The sequence below is a fragment of the Bombus huntii genome, chromosome 13 (assembly GCF_024542735.1).
Source record: "Bombus huntii isolate Logan2020A chromosome 13, iyBomHunt1.1, whole genome shotgun sequence".
NCBI lineage: Eukaryota > Metazoa > Arthropoda > Insecta > Hymenoptera > Apidae > Bombus > Bombus huntii.
Window position 1 is genome coordinate 4,282,124 of NC_066250.1, and position 23,716 is coordinate 4,305,839.

At 44.8% G+C, this 23,716-nt stretch overlaps 1 protein-coding gene across 5 annotated transcripts in view; it reads left to right on the plus strand.

Moving 5' to 3' along the window:
* Window positions 1-23,716, plus strand: part of LOC126872736 (uncharacterized) — a 195,671-nt gene that overhangs the window by 128,739 nt on the left and 43,216 nt on the right. For all 5 annotated transcript variants that reach the window (XR_007692150.1, XR_007692154.1, XR_007692152.1 and 2 more), the window contains one exon: window positions 9,430-9,481. Coding sequence is in view for 1 of the 5 variants with exons in the window: in XM_050632883.1 (XP_050488840.1) it covers window positions 9,430-9,481 (52 nt within the window). In the remaining 4 variants the exon portion in view is untranslated. The remainder of the gene's footprint in view (window positions 1-9,429; window positions 9,482-23,716) is intronic.

Consider the following 23,716-nt stretch of genomic DNA (forward strand, 5'->3'; position numbering starts at 1 on the left):
GTGGCTAAGGATTTGTGTCAGAGTACGAACGCATTCAGAGATTCAGCCGCGAAATTGAGATAATTAAGATTCCTCTCGTTGCCAGGCCAGCTCGTCGAAATCTGCATGATTACGCTCGGTGGCACAGGTGGCGGAAAAAATGTTCCGTGCCAGGCTGAAAGTGAATACGGTGGCCGGGGCCGGCAATTTATTTCGCTAATGCAGCCGTGACGAATCCATTCGGCGACGCGAGGCTACTAAGAACGAAGAAAGACGCGCCCGACAGTGGCGAAACGAGAGAAAGAGAAAAGCGCAAGGCATCTCTCCTCTCGGCGCCAACAAAATGCATTTCGCGGGCTGCTCGTCGGTCTAGCTTCTGCTTTGGAAACGTATCTCGTATCTCGTGATCACAGAGAATTAACAGAGCCAGTTTCGAGGCTCGTTTTCAACGTTGAACGTCGTAGAATCACTCTTTCCCGGTATATTCTATATCCTTTTCGACCTAGAAATCTTCTACGGTTGATTTAGCATCCATTTTATTCCTCTCTTTCCCCGTAATCGTAAGCTTCAGCTACTTTTTCAATCGATGTAGTGTATTTTCACAGTAATTTCCCTATTCTGCTTCTTTTGTTTTTGGTCGAACTAGGTGAGGAATTTAATGAAAAACTTTTCAACGAAGGGTGAAGGGACTTTCGATAATGACGGACTGGCTGAACAAATTTCGAGCGTATTTAAATTTAAAGTAAAAGTGTTTGAGTTTATTCACTGGATTAAATTCAGTATAAGCATGTATAAACTACAGCATTTAATTAGATTTTTCTCATTTGTATTGGAACATTGACTGTATCCTCGATTATTAAGTTATCCTGTACCTTTTTTGACTTAGAAATCTTCTATGATCGATTTAGTATTCATTTTGTCCAACCCTTTTCGTAATCGTAAGTTTGAACTACATTTCCGATCGTGCATTTGCAATAATTTTCCTATTCTGTTGCTTTTGTTTCTGGTCGAACTATGTGAGAAATTTAATGAAAAAGTATCTAACGAAGGGTGGACGTACTTTCGATAACGATCGAATAATTGAAGAATAAACTTGGAAGATATTTAAATTTGCTGAGTTTATTCACTGATAATCGAATCTAATACAAACGCTGTATAAGCTACTGCGCTTAATTAGATTTTTCCCATTCGAATTGCAACTCTGACCGTATGCTCCATCATTTCGTCACTTCGTTTCTTCGCGATTCGTTTTATCGCCAAGAACAAACAAGAAAGATTCGAACGACTGAAAGTCACGGAGGCGACAACCGTATCGGGCAGCAGAGTAAAAATATCACGAGCCACGGGCAATTATTTAAAGTAGCGGGGAAAATTGCGTTTCCTGTAGAGTCAATGAATGTTCGATGGCAGTGGAGATCCAGCGAAACAGGTCAATGCACCGATCCTGAAGCCGGTAACGGCGAGAGCAAACGTTTGCCGTTACCCAATCAAGCCAGCATAATGCCGGTCTCGTATACGCGCGGCCAAACAGCCTACGGGGGTTTCACGATACACCATATGTACCAACACACCCTCGTGTTTGGCCGCGCCATTGGAACCCCCGGTAGCCGCGATTCGAGTTCTCGAGGAACGGGCTCGAAGCTGACGGGATCGACCACCACCTGGTTGCGCAGGTTCGTTCTCTACACATAAACACACACGCGCGCACTCACACACACAATCACGCGTACGTACGTTGGAAGTTGCGCGCGGGCCATGCACACGAGCAACGCCAATATTTTGCTAAGGTTATGTTTGCTGGCCGGCTGATGTACTGGCACAGATTGGATTTGAAGTTTATAGGGCGGAAATTCTTTAGGGAGAGCCAGCCTCCCCCGAGGTTTCAGAAGGTAAACGCGAGCACAGGCCCGCGCGACCAAATTCTTCGGAAAGCTGCTCGTTCTCGGCCGAGGGCGTGCTAGTTAAAAATTCATCGCGCTAAGTAATTCTCTTTGCTTTGCTCTTGTGCCGTTGATGACGTTTTAGGGAGTAGGGGTAGGTTCGAGGAGTTTCGAAAGAATGTCACCGAGGCAGCAGAGGGTGGGAATGTGAGCGAAGTGAGTCTGTGCAAATTCAGTGTTTCATGGATGTATAACTAAAGAAACGAGATGCTAAATCGTTGTATTCTCTCGCCTGTTATCGCAGATATTTTCTTCTGGTTATCTCGTACGTTTATGTAAAAGACGATTAATTGTTTATTAGTACGATCTCGAATATCGTGTACTTTCCCTCGAATCGTAACAGCTGATACGCGCGTAAGAATCGAAAACTTTTAGTACTTTTGTAACTATGAGACGCGATATAACTCAGCAATCGTTCACAAGCAATGGTGGAGTTATGAAACAAATTGCTCAACCATGGGGCCGTTTTTCTTTTTTAAGTAGAACTTTCTATAAAATTCGAAGCTAAGGAAATACAAATACGATTTATTTCTAACAAAACTGACACATCGGATAAGAAGAACGGAGACGCATAACCAAAAAGTTGTTATATTTACGCGATCAAGAATTCGAGCGACGGGTTAATTCGTCTGAACGGAAAGTCAGATTTGCTCGACCTAAATATGCCAGTAGTTTAAACTACCTTTGTCCTTATCTGCAGTGTTTAGTCAAATTCGCACGTACTATGTGATACACGAAATTTCCAGATCTATATAGAAACGCACAGTCCAATAAATAAGCGAGAAGGGACAGAGATAACGGCGTGAGTCGACTTAACGACGACGATTACGCGATGCCATTAACGGCTTCCAGACGAGAGCCGGGTTCCATCGTCCAAGAGGGCCGACAGGTACCATTATTTCATAATCACGCGGCTGCCGTCATTAGACACGTATTCCTGACAAATGACAAGTGAGGACTAACGAACAGAACAGCCTCTTCTTTACCGAAAGTTACACCTTCGATCTACCACGATCGTGTAGGGGTCACGCATCGCCCGTGGTCGCATTAAACATCCTACCGAGACGTTTTCACGGCTCGAGAGGACCCGAGAGGTTGTGTCGCGATCATAGTCCTCCGTCGCGGTGAGAAGAAGGGAACGATAGGCGAGCCAGAGAGAGAGAGAGAGAGAGAGAGAGTTATTGATGATGCACGAACACGGACATCGCCGGATACCGGCTAGTAACGTAAGTCCCGTTTCATCCATCAAGCTAAGGACTCGGCTTAATATCCCCGGCGAACGAGAACGTGGCTCTGCATTTCTAATTCCTCGTCTCTGCGTCTCTGCTCCGTGAACCTCGTCGTTTTTCCTTTTTCTTTTCCTTTTCCTTTTTTCGGCGTTCACACTTCCTACGTATCTTTGCATCAACGATGTTAATTGTATATTGGAATATCTTGAATCGATGAGATTCTTCGAAAAGTATATTTCGTTCTTCATAGCGCAGCGAGTATCGCATATTTGAAGACAGACTACTCTACGAAACCTCTGGTAGAGTGGTACTCTACGAGGATGTGCCCACTTGGTATTCAATTTTACTCGCAGGTAACGACAGGTCTTAATAAACGATAAGTAAAATCAACGAGCATAATATACGAATTTCTTGCTAGAAACATTATATAAGTCACATAAACGAATTATATTTTCATTTTAATCGACGACGTATCTCCATTTTGCTCCACTTTGGCTTATAAACGAAGTGAAATTCGTATCGATATCGTATTCGGTTAAAATCATTTTAGATATCCCTGTTAGAATATAATATGCAAATTTCTGACCGATGCAACAAGCTTGACTATTCTGCGCGTAGTCGAGGCTTGAATTTGTTCCAGTTTGAAGCTAGATTCAAGAGGACATCAAATTTGACATTTGATAATTTCTTTGTTCATCGATAGGGCAAAGTGCCAGGAACAAAATGACAGATACAAAAGGAGCTAGAAGGAAACGTCGAAACAAAGGGGCTGGATTGTCCGAGCTGGGAGAGGACAGGCAGAGTCGGCGCGAGTTCCTCCCGCGAAATGATTTGGAGTACGAGACCGATGCACGCGGCACCGCGGTATAATTACTGGTCGTATGTATCAGACACGCAATCAAGAATGAATTATCGCGGAACCACGCCTCCTGCCAGCGCTCAACCGGGCACAACAATGCCGACGCATCACGAGCAGCGACCCGACTGTCGATGATGTGTGCTAATAGTCCCCCGTGGCTTTCGCCCACAGTATCCAGATCCCGTGACACGATTTTTTCCGCTCCTAGCCCGCGGCCATTCACTCTTGTTCGTCTGGTCGCCGCGAGATGAAAACGCGTTTACGAAGCCTCTCTAGCCTGTACGTATGGTAAAACATCTCAAACACAATTATCTCGTATTTCGAGATACTTCTGTATCGAGTCGTTCGAGAAGTTTGTAGCTTTTTGGAAATTCCTCGTATATTCCATAGGAAATTTCGATAAGATTGGAAAAGGTTAGCCTGTTCTAGATTTTATCAAATAATACAATTGGAAGAAATTCTGTTCCCATTTAATCTTCTAAGTGATCGGTAGAATTATCAAAAGTCTGATAGCGAAAGTCTAATACCGAGCGAGATAATGGACACTAATTTATAGACTTGCTTGATTTTATTTAATTTTCTAAGTGGCAAAAATGGGAATCTTTTTTTTTAATAAGAAAATATTAATAAAACGTATGAAATGTTCGGTGTACCGGGAAGCGATATTGATTTCGATTAATTTCAGGGGTTGAGAGGATCCGATGGAGAGGAGTCGGGTGTAATCATAAAAATAGAACGATATTTAATTCGACATGCCGGATACATTGTAATTGCGTATTTCGTCGTGCCTCGGGGCAATTAATTAATTGTTTAATCAGCTTTCAAAATTGTTTAATTCGCTCGCCATAATTTCATTTAATATTCATAATTTGATTTATTATGGATATTCCGTGATAAATTCGCTTGAATTTTATGTGGCAAAACAATTTCTACACGAAGCATCGCTTACAGAATCCAATTTGTTTACCATTTCTCAGCATATTCCACAATCACGTTTAATCTACAAATTCTTAATTCGATCAAATGACATAAAATCTAATCGTATCATCCCCGCGATAATTCGAGCGACTTCGTTGTTAGTGCAACGTGTTAAACTTTCGAAAGAAAGGATTTCCTCTTTCTTCTCTCTTCGCCATCGTGGCATAAGAAACCACCAAAAGGTGCTCCTGAGAGCTCGTAGAAGAAAGTACGCGCGTTCCATGCCAGCTAAGATTTCGTATCGCCGAATCCAGCAACTCGTAGAACCTCCAGTTTTTTCCCCCATCATCTGGAACGTTGCCGGATGACCCAGGCCAGTCTCGACCCATAAAACCCGAAATAACTCTTGGTCCGAACCTCCTCCTCTGCCACCCTGTTCGGACAATATCAGGCTAGGGGTGGGAGGGGGCGGGAATCGCGCACAGGAAAGGAAGACGAAGGGTGGGTACGCAATAAATTCGCAATTTCCTTATTACGGGTAATGCCCCGGTCGGCGGGTGAGCTCGCATAAATATCCCTGGTTCCGGTGATCCTGTGACTTCCGGTCAGCCGCAATGACTTACGCTAGTCGTAGGGTAGATCGGGGGGAGGGTTGTAGCAGCAGCTAGCCAACGAACCAGCCAACCATCCCCGCGCAGAGAAAAGCGGGTGGACGGGGGTGTAGGTTTCGAGCGGGTTCGCAAAAGAGGGCGATGTTCGCGATGGAATTTGTCCCCGACGGTTCCGCCCTCGGATGACCACTGATAAATTTACTAGATTCTCCTTTCTGTTCTCTTTTTACCGTCGTGCCTGTTACATCCCTTTTTCTCGTCCGCCCTTCGTTCTGCTTTTTCCTTCATTTCTGCGTACACTCGTTCTACTGGCAGCTGATTTTTCATTTTTCTTCTTCGATGTGTGTGATACGAAGCTGGATAATCGGTGTCCCTGTATTCGATAGCTGACGAAAGTATTTGAATACTCGTGGAACTCTCTTAGAAATACCTTGTACGTGTTGTACGAGACATTTTGAAATTTCCTTCACTACGATGAAAAATCGCTATCTATTGTAATTTGAAAGCAATGTATGTCCATTTTTGTCAATTTCAATCATCGAGGAGACAGGGCACTTGTAGAAATTTTCGTGAATATGTGTATTTGAAACAATGTGGGACGATTTGAAATTTCACTAACACCGTAATGAGGTCCGGCTATCACGATCATATCTGTAAAATGTGAAACAAATTTGAAAATGTACCTACTTAGAGGAAAGTTACGAGATATTTAGCGTAAATGTTCAAATACTTGCACGAGCCACTGTATCTTGGATCAGAGTTGAAAGAAATTTTTGAAACGTGCATCTACGGTAGTGGTTTGCAAGTTGACGTGAAAATTCGTGGAAAGCGGTCTTCGACTGTCGCGTTTAGGTGGTGGGGTCGTTTGGCATCGGTTTTGTTTGTCCCATCGTTTTGACGATTCGCCTCGTGGACGACAGAAGTTGGGAAAAGCGGGGGAAAACGCGAGAAGCCTGCAACCTGGCGTTCCTCTCCCCGCATCGTCAAACCCCTCGTCGTTGCGCAAACAGAGGAGAAACTTTTCCATATGAGAAATTGTGCTCGACCGGCTTTGCGAAATTTTTGGACCGTTCCTCTTTTCGTCTTCCTCTCTTCTCCCACTCTTTTCCCTCTCTCGATACGCTTCGAGACGCGGAGTTTAATTCGTCGAGTAGCTTTGATCCTCGCGTCGTCGTCACGGGCAGGCAATAACCTTAATTGCTTTCTTCCGTGCGCTTTATTTTTCACGGCGCATTAAAACTTCCCCCGGTGATCAAACGTCGAAAAATCATCTCGGAACTATTTCACGTCGTCGTCTTATCGATAATTAATCTGTTGAGTGGGTAGTTTCTCGACGCGGAACATCGATTACCAGACCGTAACCAGGCCTCTAAATCAATAACTTACACTCTGTTTGCTATAAACTTTGCCAAACGAGCCGCGAGATAAATCTCGTTTCCCCGATTAACAAGTAGATCGGTCGCGTTATTTTCGAAGCTGGCTACGTAACAAGTATCCCAGAGCCGTCGTAAAATTTCACCTCGAACGCGGTGTCCGAACTGTGCACCCCCCCGTTAAATTACCCCTCGTTGTGCTCCCAACAGTTTCCATAAAACACCGGGCATATATTTATCCACGGTATCTCTCCCCAAGGTACGATCGTTCCGACAATCTGTTTCGTTTATCGCAGCCATCCCCCTCCCCCCTCGTCTCTCCCAGTAGACTCAGCCACCCTCTCCTTCATCCGGAACTCGCCTCCGCCACGCCTAAACATCCGAGTCGAGATGATTTTTCGTCGTCTCTTTTCTCTTTTTGCGGAATTTCGCCCTCTTAAACCGACCCTTTCCACCGTCGAAGCGATGGTAGGTTGGAGACACCGAGACCAGGGAGAGAGGGTGAAAAAAAATGGGTGTCACGCTCCAATAAAACAAGCAATATCGCGATGTCCCGGGGCCAAAGAGGTCCCGGGTTATCCTACGGGGGGTCCTGACTCCCGGTGAGCGTCCCAAGGTATATTGCTCCCGGATCATCGCGCCTGCATCGCATTACGGGGATGATATCACCCTTTTCCACACGTACGAACGGACACGCACGCGCCGACTTATATTCTTCTCGGCACAATGCGGAATCGCCGGAACGACGCGGGATAGGACCGAGTATGAGAAACGTGCGGACTGTCTGCGAATTTCCGCGAACACCGCGTGAACCGTTTTGGGGAAGGGGGCGAGCGGCAAGGAATCGGTATATTGCGAACTTAATATAATTCCTTTGTACCGACTCTTTCGCTTGCGATTCTTCCAGCACCGTCGAAAGGAATCGCAGCAGGTTACGGGATTTTACTGGAATATCGTACCATTTTCCGCAAGGATGGAGGCGTAATTATGAAAATTCAGAAGGTAATTATGTCTGTACTTGCAGTTGGTCGGGGTACGGAGACAAAAATGTTATAGACTGGTATTGTTCCCCTTAATTAAGATTTCCTGTCTGCCACGTCAAAGCTGAGGAAGATCCATGTATTTGCCATTTCTGTCTTTCTTCGTTCGATTTAAAATACACAGTCCTTATTTCATAATACACCTGTAGTACATAACTTTACTGGAAGCATAAAATCGCGGCAAATTCGAATCGTTATTAATTCGATTTTATTAATTTTTCTGCTGCATTTACGATTTCGCAGGTAGAAAATTCATAGTATTGCATTTGTCGAGATAAGAATATGAAATCATGATACATAATCTGTAAAATGTTGTGGTCTTTAGCTTAATTAATCGAACAAAATGGATCATATACAATTCGATAAAATTGTTTCCTCGTGAAACGAAAGAAACTTTTGGGGCAAGCTAACGCGTATGCTCTTTATTCAAAGAAAGTTTCAAACAAAGAAACAATCCTTAAACGTTTTATCAATTTCCTAATGATTTTTCGAGTTCGTCTAAATTTCCGTAAATGTTCCGATACCCAAAGTCGACGTTCTACTGTACATCGACAACTTCGACACTTAGCGATGGTAAGACTACAAAAGAAGGGAATCCATAGAACAGTACCAGCGGCTGGTGAATTTTCGGGCACGGCGGTTTAATCAATCTAATGAATCTTTTCAGTTAGAGAGGAGCCGATTTGGATGGGAGGTGGGATTAGAGTACGAACGAACCGCGCGTTTCATTAAAGGACGCTCGCGTGCAATCGATTCATGCACGTCTCGCGGAGCGATAAATGCCCTCGACACAGAAGGACAATCGCTCCGACGTGCCGCAGCCATTGATACCTTTAGGGGGGTGGCTGGCAGGAAGGAAGAAAGAGAGACAGCGATGCGAGCCCAGCTATCGGGATAAAGGCCCGATCACGCGTGTAACGCGCGGATTATTAATCGCAGAATAATTTGACGCCCCGACGACAGAGGCGGTGACGTGCCCCCTGCCAGCTCTCACCCCCTGCCGCCGTTCTTCATCCACTACGTGCAACCACCTCCACAGCCACCTCCGTTCCGTGGCGACGCGGAACGTCGGGCCCAGTTATTGGCTTCGCAGATTTGCGCTAATGTGTCTTCCGATAGTTCATAACGCTCGGTGCTTGGGAATCTGGGGAGATGATTCGACCCCTCTGTCTCTTTCGCTCTCCTATCGCGAGTTCGTGGTTCACGGGACCGTGAACTCGTAAACCGGTGCTCCTCTGAGTGGAAAACGCACAGGAAACGCATAGAAGGGTGGGCGAGCAAGGGAGGTTGAAGAAGTTCCGAGGAAGAAGGTTAGTTACTCGGTTGTTCGCTGAAAGTTTTCGGATCATGAGTAATTCTCGCGATGGAGATTTTTTTTTTTTTTTTGCAAGAGAGGAACAGCGAGGTTGGAGTGAATTTGTTGAGTTCCAGTTTCAAAGTTTCGCTCGGAATTAATCCGTGCTTATTCTTTTTGTTGCAGCAACGGCGACACGATCCGACGCTGTCGGCGAAAGGCATCCGCCAGCGGAGCTGTACGTAACGTTTTATTTTTGGCTTTATACGGTGTCTCGCGGCGTCTTGTGCCTTTGCCATCTTCTGTAGAACGTTAGGAGAATTGCTGATGGGCGATCGATCTCGGCTTCTTCGCGCCTCTCGCTTCGCGAACTTCCGCCAGAACAATGCGTACATGTTCCTCGGAGACTGTGTTAACTGTCGCGATTCCATAACAAGAAATTGCAGAAACAGCACGTGAATATAAAAATACCAAAGGAGAGAGATTAAAAAGTTTCGGTTCTACGTTTCGGTTCTTCGCGGTCGATGAGAAGATAAAAATCGTGAGTCGCGCTCTCCTGCCGAAAATACGCCGGAGCGTCGTGAAACTTTAACGCGACGTAGAGATACGATTTCGCTAAAATTATATGAAAAACGCGATAAAAAGAAAAAAGAAAAATAGGAGGAACTCGCTGGCAACCCGATCCATAATCCCGACGGAAGCCACGAGCGAAGGTGAGGAGCGTGGAGGCCAAGGAAAAAGCAAGGGAGGCTAAAGGGTAAGCAAGCGAGCCAATGTTTAATGGAGGCTTCCCGTCGGCCCCTTGCCGCTTCTTCTTCTTTGGCCGCGTCTTCGCGGCGATGTCGGTGGCAGTCGAGGTTGCCGGTGGAGGCGGTGGACACGTCATTTATCTTTCACCCTTCCTCCTGCTGGAGCACGTTCTCCACCTCTCACCTCCTACCTCCGTCCACTGCTACTCTTGGTGGCGCCATCTTGGCAACTCCCACTCTCCTTTTCTCCTCTGCTGCTCTCTCTGCCCTTCTCGGTTCTCCGCTGTTCGGCCTCGTACGCTCTCCTGCTTCTCCGTGTCCCCATTTGCCTCCTTGTCTCGCCTCCAACTCCCTAACGTGGAACAACGTCTGACTTTCTCGCTCGTTCCTTCGTTCCTCCTCGGCCTTCTCTTTGTTTCTCTCATTTTCCGCCTCCATTCTCTCCGTCTCGTCCCCTCGGACCGCCTCACGGCCCCCGTCGCTCCTCCAGCCACGGCCAAGAACCGTTTTCCCCTGCGTCTTAAGCTGCGTGCCTGGAATAGTTGGCAATTATTCGGCACAGCCCGCGATCCCCTTTTCTCCGTTCTTGCTCGCGTCTCTCCGTCTTTGTTTCCGCCTTTTCTACGTAGCTCCTTTCCAGCGTCGACATCAACGTCCGAAAGATAGATGGAGCAGGATCGTAGAGGTGGTAGCGCGCGATGAATATTTATCGATAGTTGCCGCGTTTCCATCCGCGTTTCCAGCCCCGTCGATCGTCGATGATATCGAGCCGCGATAAGCACACCCAAAGACAAAACAGTTTTCATGGTCGGTGACGGATCGGGAAAATAACTGTAACGTGCCTCGACCATGCCGAGAGCTCGACGAAATTTTTATAATCCTATTCAATCAGTCCGTGTACGAAACGTTTCGAAATTTCATTGATGATCTTTGAGTAGGCATAGTCGAGACACTGGAACGTTCTTCAAGAACGCGTCTCTAGTCTGAAACTCGCAGCACAAAATTCTCCGCGAAGATTCTCTTCGGACAGAATTAACTGTCAGAGACACGACGAAGAGAATCTCGAGAGATTCAAAATTCTCCAACTATATATCTCCTGTGGAAATCTTTCGCGCGGCTTTTCATTCGCTATCTTCCTCTTAATAGACTCTCGACCATCTAATTCGGGTGCAACTAAAATCGCCTAAATTGCCACGCGAAACCCATCGAATCGGTTGAGCCAGTACGCCACTCGAAAAAATGGTCCTTTGGGTCGCGGAATTTCCAAAGCGATAACGAACCTTTGGCACACGGTATCGAAACCCGGAGTTCGTTAAAATCCCCGGAGGTAGGCGGTGACGAGCGGCTCGGGGAGTGCAATTACACGACGTCCTTTTTTAATCGGGCCAGGACACGGGGTTACCGTTAATTACGGGCGTGCGGGCACAGGACGATGCGAATTTCGAATTACCCGTGGATAGGCTTTGTTCGCCGCTTTGCCATTGTGCCCGTGCCGCCCCCCTTCTGTCCACCGGTGTCCACCCCCGCGCGCTGCCCCCGATGGCTTTAAAACCATCCGCTACTGGTAAACGCGTCGCAAACGAACTTTCGGCCACCATTGTCGACCGCCTGGATGCGTCGCGGGATTTTAATCGCGGCTGCGCGCCGAAATTTCCCGCTCGTGGCTCCGTGAAAACGCGCCCGCTGCTGCCACCGCCGCCGCCGCCGCCGCCGCCGCCGCTCTCTGATCGATGCGCCCGCTGATGCGTGGATCCGAACGCGTCGCTTTGATACTCGAAACAGAGGCCTGCGTCGCCCGCCATGCGATCATTTTTAATTGCGAATCATCGATGCGATGGGAGACTGTATTTTTGGAGCAGAATCTATATATCACGTGTTCGTCGATCGCACAATGTATTTTCATACATTCGCCGTGATCTTGCAATCAATTTTCGTATCTCGATCCTGTTCGTGTTTAAACAAGGAAGAAAACTTTTAGCGGGCACCTTGAGAAAGATTTTGATGTAAAATCGTAGTGGAAAATTATATCTATTAACAAGGATTGTTTAGCGTTTTTCTGAAATTTTTTAACGTTAGAAAGATATGACTCTCGAGTCGAAAATGACTCAGAGAGTTAGTTGATTAGATGACCGATTAGAAGATAGGAGAATTATTTTGCAGTTTCAATGGTAGAGATTTGATATCGCAGCTTCGCGATATGATTTAACACTTTGCTATGTTTGTTATTCCGAGTTTTAATCCGTACACTACTTTTAAAATTAATTTCATCGATTCTTTTGGATTAGTTTCTAATTTCAAAGGAAACAAATTCCTTCGATTTTTAAGTTGCAAATTTTCAAGATTTCTCGAATACCAATCGCGTTTCTGAATAGTGAAATTTACCAAAGGCGGAGCCGATCGATTAAACTTTCGAGAAGCTCGTACATCGTTGTCCATGCTCACACACTGAACGAGAATAAATTTAAACAGCAAGTAGGTTACAATCGAATTGTTCAGCGAACTTGAACTGCGTGTTTTATTGCACATTGTGAAAGTTGAAGTGGCATTGTTCAATCAAACTAGTTTATCAACAACCAGTTGCTCGATCAAAACTACCATCGAACGTGCAACTTGTTTACGCTAAAATCTTATTTATTCCTGAATTTCTCTGCTTCGTGTTGACCGAAAAATAAAAATGTTCCCTCTGAAAGAGAAGTTGTGCGTGGCTGAGGATCGCAAAAGCCGGTTTTCTCGCGAAAAATAAATCGCCTCCGTTCGCGACGAGGCGGTTGGATCACGAGTTTCCACAGGTTTCGCTGGGTATTCGGTAGTCCAGGCACGTAGCCCAGGGCCCTCTCGTGGAATATTAGCTGGTAGTTGGTTCGAGCCCACATTGGGTCGAGCTCGCGAACGACAGACGTGCATACCGTATTAAGCCCCCAGGGACTTTGCTGCCGCGTTACCAAACACCGACACACTCCACGTGTGTCCGCCGTGTCGGCCAGCTTCAACACGCGCGCACGAAAGCGCACACTAACGGCCGCGAAAGTGTCTGCGCTGCCGCGTATATCGGCGCACAGTGTGCAAATACTCCGGTATTCATGAATCCCCGGTACTCGCCCACGGGAAATGCACGCTCGACCACCGCGAGATCGACTCTTACCCGGGTGCCACCCCCGCGAAACATAACCTTGGTCCGCTGGACGCCACGGCGACGTGAATTCGTCCCTCGAAATAAATACCAGCCTCTTTCGTTGGCAGATCAACGTTTTGACTAGGTATTGTTGGTCTACCATATATATCACACACGTACACAGAAATTTGTATTTTTGCGCCAAATTTACGTATTTATCACATTAGAATACGATTCTCTGTTGCTGGTAGACTACTCTGGCAGGTTTTCACTGGATATTGTGCATCTATGAGACTCCGTGAGCCGAATGTTTCTTGTTTTACGTTATTTCACATGAAACAACGTGTGTACACCAAAATGCGATTTATTATCGTTGGCGAGTCAACGTTTGGACTAGGTTCGCTGAGCTATGCATGTTTCACGTATTGGATATTATGCGGTTCTTTATATTAAATCTCTATTTTGCGCTAAATTATAATACGTATTCATTATAATAAATTCGATTGCCTGTAGTTGGTAGATCCACGTTTTAAATATATTTAAGCAACGCAATAGTTCAGCGAACATCATGAGATTCCATCCACTAAAGTTTTATTTTACTGAACATTAATTTATATTTATTTCATTGTAGCTTATTTGGTGCGTGTTTCGTTAATTATCCTGCGAAATTCGAAGCAGCCCGATGCAAACCGAACCGTTCGCAATTCTCGGGAACGCGATTCTCTACGATGTTGTTAGATCGATCGGCTTGACGACAAGATTTTGAAACGCAGTTGCAGCTAGGAACCGGACTCAAAGGGTGGCGATGCGATTCTCCCCAGCGCGAATTAACGAAATGCTTTTCACGCGAGAGGCTCGGTTACAGAATGAAAGGCGAAACTCGTCGTTGTCACGGATAGGAATCGGCGTCGAAGAGGATAGGGGGGGGGGCAGGGCGGGGGTTGCAGGGGGCGAAGGTTTCCGCGGCGAAGCGTCGACGATCCAGGTCGACGAGTGGCAATTAGGCAAATGAATAATTTCCACTGAATTAAGCCAGACTCGCTCGACGAAAAAGGCGATAATGCGAAAAGCGACGTAAATAGAAAGAGGAGAAAACGGGACGAAGAGGTGAAACGTGGAGACGAAAGAGATGGAGCTGTGGGGGCGGGACGTGGGACGAAGGGAGAAACAGAGAGACGTTGGAAGGGCAAAGGGACGGGGGGATAGAGTGAAAAGTGGCGGAACTAGCGAGGAGAGAATCGTACGAGATGAAGGGTGAGAAGAGGTTGAGCGCACGTGCATCCACCCTTCACACGTGTACAATTTTCAGCTGTGTACAATTTTAGCTGTATACACGGCGAGGTTACACTGTTCTTCGGTATCCAGCGTGGATAAATGTGTCCTCCTACCTTCGACCTACCTTTCGCGTGCACGGTTACTCGACGGCGCGCGCCGCCGTTCGCGGGAAAAGGGAGAAAGGAAGAAAGAAGGCAACGGCGCAATCAAACGTCAATCCCAAGCGAGTAATTTTCAAGTAATTTGTTTCCACGACGCTGGAAAAATGTTTCGTTTTACGTCGTTTTGCCGGCACGTTCTCGCGCCTTACTTTCAATCGCAGTCGCGTTGCTGTTGCAGCTCTCTCTCTCTCTCTCTCTCTCTCTCTCTCGCTTCCGTTCCTTCTCTGCGAGGACATTCTAAGAAATAATTACGGAAACGGGGTTCGCTCGGACGGAAATTTCATCGTTTCCAGCAGCCAGCAGCGAAGAATGAAACACGCCAGCAGAAACTAACATCGAAACGAGAATCGCGTTCGATTTAACGTCTTGATAATTAAACATCCGGAAGAAACGTGTTTTCGTTGAAAACAATCGGTGAAAACTGCGTCCTTTCCTCTGTACCGTTACGACGTTTTCTTTCGTCGAAAGGTACTAACGGGAGAGATTGCAACAGGAAATATGTAAAGCAAAGCAGCAACGATTTGCTTCTTCCATCCCTTTTTTCAGGCACGAATGTCTCCATGTATCTCGACATCCCTCGCAGAGCCTATGACTTACATCCAGCCTGGATTTACGCGCGATATATTTGTTTTAAAGTCCCGGATTCCCGTGCTCCGTATCCGTTCCCGCCCCATTGCCTGGTTTGTCGTCTTTTTCGCCGTTCCCTCCGACTACTCGTGCCCGTCGTCTCATGTATTTATGAGGGCGGGAGGGCAGAAACGTAGGGAACGTGTGCGGGAGTTATGGCCCGAATAAGTGCTCTCGACCTCGGACAGGGATTCTCAAATGGGAAGGGAATCGGGACCACCGTGGAATTTTTCGCGAGCTTTCACACGGCTCCCCGTGTCGCCAGATTTCATGCCTTTTTTTCTCGGTATCTGGCAAATTGCAGCTCTTGTCGAAACGTTTAACCTGTTTTCCTTTGTTAATTTTTATTTCAGAAAGCAATACAACCTGCCCTAAATTTTGTTCTACAATGTTTCGCGATGGCTCATTTAACGTTTCTTTGTAATTAAAATTCTCCCGGCAAGCACAGGTATTTCGTTCGACCTACGGTTCCTTCGAAAATAAATTTGCCGATTGAAAATTTCCTGGCTAATTTTTCTAAAACTAAATTTTCTTTGGGAGAGTCCCAGGCAGCCATAGCGACGCGCGAGCAATTTCGGTCATGAGATTAATCCCCGTCGATCTACAAGTTTATTTGCCGCAGTTTCGATAAGTCTTCCCATTCACTTTGATCTCCGCCGCCAACTGAGACCAGACGCTGTTACGATTGTTGCGCGAAGCAATAAAACGCGTCATGGGCTTCGCGACAGTTTTGGGTGTTCGTTAAGTGCGAACAGATAAGGAGGGTGTCGTGGAAAATACACGAATCCATTCTTGCTGGCGATATTACGCGTGAAATGAAACAGCTGGAAAAGGGAAATTTCTGACAACTTTCTATGTTCCATTGCGATATAATGCCTATATCTTCAGAAACAGAAATAAAAAGAAATAACTGTTACGATCTGTTCCTCGTTTTGGGTCGAACTATTAAAGGAATCTTGTCCTGGAATACAGGGACTTCGGTTCGAGCTCTAAAAGTCGTTCAAATATTCGTACTCCTGATGAGCGATATAATATCAGTGTTTTTAAACATCGATAGTTTTCAATTCAGACATCGACATTTTGCATCGACATTTAACGTGAGGATATATTTTCAATATCTATACTTAGCTGGTAAATATCGAAATTGTCGAATCAAATTTTGCAGTCAGTCGAATAATTCACTTCTGAACAAACTCGCCAAAAAATATTTAGCAATAAGCGCAACGTCCGTTTCGTCTGAACGGCTATTCTCCAAAGCGGGCAGTGTTTTAAAATTTAAATGAAGCAAGAAATCGCTTAATTGGAGAACATTTACAGCAACTGCTATTTCTACGTTCATTGTCTATCGAAGACTGGCATTTTCAGTGAAACATGCTACGTTTTATAATCGAGTTTAATATACTACAATTATTTTCGTTGTATATTTAAAAGGTTTAATTTAAATAAATGATTTATTTTCAGTTGCACACTTTATTACCTGTAATTCAATTACAAGTGTCGATATCGATAATATCGATGTTTTATTAATTTATAATAGTTAATTACTACTAACGAGTTTATTACCAAATATCATTTACTAACTTATTCAATTAATTTTAGATTTAGAGCGTAGAGTTCGTTAAATTAATTGACAAACGTCGAGTTAGGTTTAATGCCAGATTTAAGACTAGACTTCAACTTATTTACATTTAGGGTTGCGATTGCATTTGCTGGAAAGTTTTGCGACTGCGATAGAATGTTGAATGACGAACTAACGAGACCGCGCCAAAAGTGTGTCCTTTCTAAAAGAAGTTGGTAGAAAAGAAAACTGACAAAGACATCTTCAGGACATTTCCCACATAGTACCACTTGCTTGGCCAAGTCTAAACAATTGACTGCTCAGCGACGTGGCATGGCATCGGAAGTATAAAATATAAACCGGACGCGACACTTCGACGCCTAAAAATCCTCGAGAGTTGGCATTTTCAAGTGGCGCGTCCGACTCATAGACGATCTATTGCGCTAGACCTGGGTGACTTTCGTTACAATGCTTAGAAAATGCCTGGGCGAGTCCGAAGACTCGAAGATGGTATCCCGCTAGGGGTAGCCATCCACATGTTATTTAGTAATTTAGTTAGAAAAAATTTACCAAATGACTAGCTGGACAAATTGTGAAATACAAATTAAATAATAAAAAAAAAAAGTCTGAAGAATTTGTAGCTATTGAAAGGTCTTCGTTGCTCTCCTCGAGAACGAGAGAGGATTGCGAGAGTCGCGTTGGTTACGAGCGCAACTCTATGCAAAATTAAAATTCCTTCTGTCCGCCACTGTGAACTAAAATCCTTGTATCCTTAACGTACACCGCTATCTATGACGAAATTTGTTGAATCAAAATCGGGAGTTTAGGCGCATTTTTAAAAGAAAATTCAAATATTGTGAACTTTCAATAATATAATTTTATTTAACTATATAATCATCATTTACATTTTTCTGCAATTTCTCCGCTGTAAAAGTTTTACACTGATTTTTACGTGCATAAAATGGATTACTTTTAACGTTGCTATTTGTAAAGAAGTTTGACATTGATAAAAATATGTGATAGACACAAGAATACAGATATGAATTGTAAGAAGGATGTGGTAAAAAATTCCATTCGACGGTTTTTATTTCTTGGCGAATCGAAGAAGGCCCTACGTTATCCTGTAAAATAGTACACCTTTTCTGTGTCCGAGTGTTGGTTGAATTATTCTCGAATTGTGTTGTGACCACCTGCGTGGATCAAAGTTTTTACTGATACTTCATGCATTATATTTACAAATTACTCTTTTTTTATTTGGTAGACTATTTACAATCAATTGTCATTGAGAATTATAAGTAAATTATTTTGGGGCGGTACTGTAACTTGGATTATAAGAGTTTATAGTATGTTTGATTGTAGTTAAATCTAATGCTACGATCCAAAGGGTTTTGTCTTTTTAGTCTGTGAATCTGATCCGTCGTGTCAAGTAATTGGGTAACTAATGGGTTTTAATGGTTGTTAATTCTTATATTATATCTGTTTCTGAACTTGGACATTTCTTCTTTAACTGTGGCTATCTTAAGGTCGCGATGTATTGTTTCGTTGGTAACATACCAAGGTGCGTAATTACAAATTACTGAGCGAAATTCGATATTAGTTAATCGGTAACCAAAAAGAAGAACATACAAAGTTTTTCCTAAATCTGATAAATGTCTTTAATTCAACGTCGATCATCTTCAACGAAGAAACCATTGTACAGAAGTCAAAAATTCGATAGCCCTCAAGAACAAGACAATCTACATCATTTTGTATAAAAGGGAAGAGGATGGACGAGAGAAGGTCTGGTACCGGAAACTGGAAGGAAGAGAGTCGGTTTAGTCTGGCTGGCTTTGCTCGTCTCCTCGGCGTCTCCTCATTCAGGCGAAGTCTAATTAAAGTGCAGCTGCAAGTTAAATTAAAACACGATAATGTTGCCGGCAGTCTCTGCCTCTCGTCGGTCTGTCTTCATTTAGGGAAAGGATCTTTCGCTCGTCGGAGAGGAAGAAGCTGAAACTTAAGCGGTCGTAGCGGAATCGCAGTCGAGTCGTTCGTAAACTCCTCGAAGGACTTGGGACGAATGAGTTAAACAGCTCGGTGCCGGCGATCCAGCGAGCAGTTCCTCATTCGTTTGTTCCACGAATAAAAGCGGCCGAGATACGATATCGGCTGGCTTAATCGGCTTTGACCGGGCAACTTTCGCGCGATAAAACTTCGTCACGCGTTTACTTTGGTTCCTGGCCAAGTTTTGTCTCGCGCGACTACCAAGAAACGCGGGAACCGCGCGAAGTTACATCTTTTTTACGAATTGGTTCGCGAAGGTTCACTTTGGTCAGAGTGCGAAGCATCATCAACGGATCGCATTCTAATCGACGTATTATCGAGCTCGTTCCTCTCGCGAACGCTCTGATTGCTTTCCAAAATCTCCTCCATATTCCTTTGATAAATTTCTGTGATTCAAAGACACCAGATAGTGGTAGACCATTGCATCAATTTTTCAGAGACTTTTGGAACTAGGAAACGAACTTTGTTTAATCTCTGGTCGTATGATTTTCTCGTAGGCTCGCCAAACTCATTAAGAATCAAAATTGCGTTTCATCTGTAATTTCTCTTCAATCGTTTTACGTAATTCTACGAAAACCATGTTGCAGTTGTGGAGAAGAATTTCAAGAGTTTGCTCAATATTTTTTCTATGACGGTGCGTGTTTGGAACTTGATAGCGCGACGTTCAAGAAACAACGTCGCCATATATTCTCGAGTGTAACAGGTCGTTGCACGTAATTATCTGCATAAGTTCATTACTCGCGAAGCGTAATTAATATTCCGTATGGATTGCCGCGCAGTCGATAATTCCTGCATCTGAAACTGGATAAACGACTTTGAACTTCTGCGATTTTTGGCAAAAGCTTCTCCGCTCCAATATACCAGGAAACCATTCGCATTGACCGTGTTTGTCGCGTTAACCACAGTATGAAAAGTACCTGCTACAATTCCAAATGAATGGAGAAATCACAAAAGGGCGACGAATCTGTAAGGATGCTTCTCACCTTTGACCGTGAAATTCCGAATCGCGAAAAGGCTAGCGAAGATTCCAACTAGGTATGAGGGTGTACCAGTGTCTCCCAACATCTGCAACCCCTTTCTTAACAAAATCACCCTAATCTGTCTGTACACGGTGCAAAATCTCTTCCCCTATATCTACTTTAGCACAGTCCGAGACTTTAACTTGAACTCTGTCTCTAAACTCTATTTTAATGAAATTCCCCTTAGCGTTTGGCGAAGATTATCAAGTGACGAAGGGCTTGTGGCCAGTGGAGAGTTTGAGAAACACTGTGTCGGAGATGTCGCCGAGGTGGGGTTGATGGCAGATCGGGGAGGGGAACTCGGAACCGGGTGCATTGTGGTCGGAGATAGAGATGGCTATCGGGGTGCGCCACGCGGTAATTGCCAGGAACTACGGGGGGAAATTAAAGCTGCCCCGGTCTTCCGGCACCCCCATTGTCGGTACTCGCGACACTGTTCCCGGTAGCGTTCTATTTATCAGAAACGAGCCAATGGCTGGCCTCCGCTGACAGGCTCCGTGTCACTGTGTCACCGGAATCGAAACGCTCGCTTTGTCGAGCCTCCTCTCACTCTATCTCCATCTATCCGGCTCTGTCTCACCTTTTCCCGCTGGTTGGTCGCGATTCTGTCCGCGCGACTACGCGACTGCACGCGACTATCCGCCCGGCCATCCATCGAGATTGCCCTATAGCCTGTATAGAGACGACCGAAAGGGGTACAGCATCCACAAGGATCGCTAAATGGACGCTTCAGAGCTGCCTCTATTAACCGGTCAATCCGTTGAACGCGGCTGAAAAAATGTAAAACGACATGCCCCTTCTGAATCGACCGACTTTGTTTCCGACACAACGCGTTGTCCGTGTTTCACCGGCTACGATTCTATGCGGCTTTCGATTCTCAGAGCGACTGGTGATCTGGAACGATTCGGTTGAACGCGATGTTAAGAGAAATGGTCGGAGGATTGAAATAAACTGCGTGCATTTCGTATGATTTTGCGCGCGAACACCGACTGTTTGAAAAGCGAGATATTAAACCAGACTCTGGTTATTCTGTTTTATTTGATTCTCTGATAGAACATCAGCAAAATTCCAGGAAAATTGATCTCGAATTCCTAGCGTCGACGTATACGTTTACGAATATTTGATAATCGTTTCATTTTATTAACGCCACCTGTGACAAACTCGCAAACGATCCTCAAAATCTACGAAATAATTTTATACACCTGCTGCACCGTGTTTCGGATGTGTCAGAAACTGAAGAACGAAATGGTCGTTGGCAGATATCGAGCTAGAAATCCACCGCTGTTCGTATAAGATTCATCGACGATATTGAATTCTAAGATCGTTGCCTCGTGAAACACGAGAAATGTATTTTGGTATGTTTTTCCTGTAATCTTCGCGCGACCTTTGGTATTCTGACATCGGCCCATATGCCGCTGCGCGTTTTCCAAGAGGGAAGTTCATCCAGAGAACCGGTAGCAGCCTCGCCTATGTTTACACCAACGAGTCTATTCGCTATTCCACTTCCACGTGCATCGCGCCGCCGTCTTTCGCAATCACGCGCCCTGTTTTCAATTTTCTGCCCGTAAACCGTTCTACGAGCGCGACGATACTGCCGCACTTTCACCAACACTCTCTGGCAAACCGCAAATACGTACACGATCCCTGTGACGGTGGTGAATCGCGCGGATACGCAACCAGCCGGCACGAGTACCAGTACAGTACTATGATACACGTACGTATCCGACTACGTGCACACACGTGTACGAACAGCGGTTATACACGTGTGAGTGCGTATATAGAAGCGTACAGGCAGCCTGGTTGCGGATAATTCAGGCAATCAGCGTAATGTTGCGGCGGTGAGGACCCTCCAGCTTCCACTACGTATATAATACTCTACCTACCTACCCGGCCAACGGGGTGGCTGCTTAGGATGAAGCTGGTCCCTCTAGGTACGTACCTGCGAGCCTCTATATACTAGACCATCCTGGCTATGTACGAACGGCTGCCTACGCAGGTTAGGTTAGGTAATAGCTAGGCGAGCCTGGAACTCTCATACGGGGTGTCCTGAGACGATTCGAAGGATTCGAAAGAGGTGGTTTCACAAGAGAAGGTGGTTGATCGATTCGGTGGTCAGTTTGAGAAATTATCGAGTAGGAAGAATTTTTGTTTATTGCAATTACGAGGGAATTAACAACCTTTTATACGTATCCTTGAAGATTCGCGTAATTTAAAGTTTGATTTTATAACGCGGCCAGAGTGTACTGGTCGCGGATGTTTCTTCGTTTACAAAGTATTTTTTGGACGTACGGAAATTTGGAAAAATCAGATACACGAAGTGAGGTTGTAATGTTTAGCAGGCGATACGAATCTCCAGCTTCGTCATATTGCTGAAAGTATGAACGCGCATGAACGTCCGCGGTCTACTTAGTCACGATCACCGTGTGCCACGCTTCATTCTGTGAAATTGCTGGTGAAAAGGAATGAAATAGCCGATATAACCATAGATAAAACGTATCAAAATGTACAGAGTTCTCCGTGTTTCTTAATTTCCAAGCAAAGTTTAATCATGCAAACTGTAACGAAACGTTAACTAAATGCATTACATTGGACGAAGAGGAACAAAAGAGGTACGATGAAAATAATGAAACTTTAATTTCCTCAGTTTCGTGAACGTAAATAAGAATACCACTTACTGTATGAAAATCATTTACTATCGTGTAACATTCTAGGCGAATATACTAATCGATATACAACGTATATAAGACTATTTTCAATACGTTCATTTTACTGATCCGAAATTCGCAACAAAGTCGATTGGACGTGGAACGAGTTTGAAACTCGTAGAGAAGGAATTTTCGCCTATTCCAGAGGGATTTTGGAATCGACGCGCAAACATATTGGCAAGATCAAAAGTTTTTTTGGAGGGAGGTGGGTTGTATCGATGTGTTCGATTTGAATGCGACACCGTGTATAGGCGCGCAACTCGGCCAACGAGCCGTTAGCTCTGCACGTGCAGCTACCTCCCCCTGTGTACCGGGGCTGGTTTCGAATCGTCGAGAGGGTGGACCAAGGGTAGGCCCGAGTGACAATGCATCGAGTACTCTCGAAATATTCCAGCACACGATGTACCCTCCTCCTCTTTCGCTCGCTGTCTCTGCGTCTATTTCGTCTGCGTTCGACGTCGGCCATTACTCGATGATCATTTGCCATTTTGATGCCAGATAAGTTGCCGCCAGTCAGCAGGTTGTCGTAGATATTTCGGTGAATGAAAATTTTTAGATATTTGAATTAACAGAGTAGTTACAAGCCGGATACATCGTCGATTAATCATCGTGTTGGCTTATTCGTAAATGTTTCTCAGAATCTTGCATGTTGTAGCGAAAATCTTTCAAAATCGTCGTAGCTCGTTCTTCCGACGTTTTTACGTTTATTCAAATTTTTCAAGCAAAAATATCTGCAGAAAATTTTAGATATCGAAGCTTCGAAGTAATATTGATAGAATTTCCGAGTAGAGTCAGTATACGGTTTCAGGTATGCGTGAGAGGTTTTTCGTGTTTCCCTGTATGTATTTCTTTAACAGATTGCGGTTGCCTCCGTCGAGACACGCGCGAATATTTTCTCTTTTTTCCTTTCTTTTATTTCATTCGGCGGTATTTCATAAATCAATTTAAATCAAGCAGCCGAACCTTGTTAGTAATTCGATTTTAAGCGGAAATCAATTTCTCTACGGGAATACACGCGAATCGCGCGAATTAAATTTAACACGGAGCTTGTAGTTTGTGTGTTGTACTTTGTGTATCTTCGAGAAATTCTTTTGTTCGAAACCGTACGCGCTTATAGGAAGGAGAAATTATTGTCTTTAATTAATTACGAAAGTAAGATCATCGTTACGCGTTTGATATGTCGGAACAGAATTTGTAAATTGCCCATTCGTGGCAATCGCGAAAGCA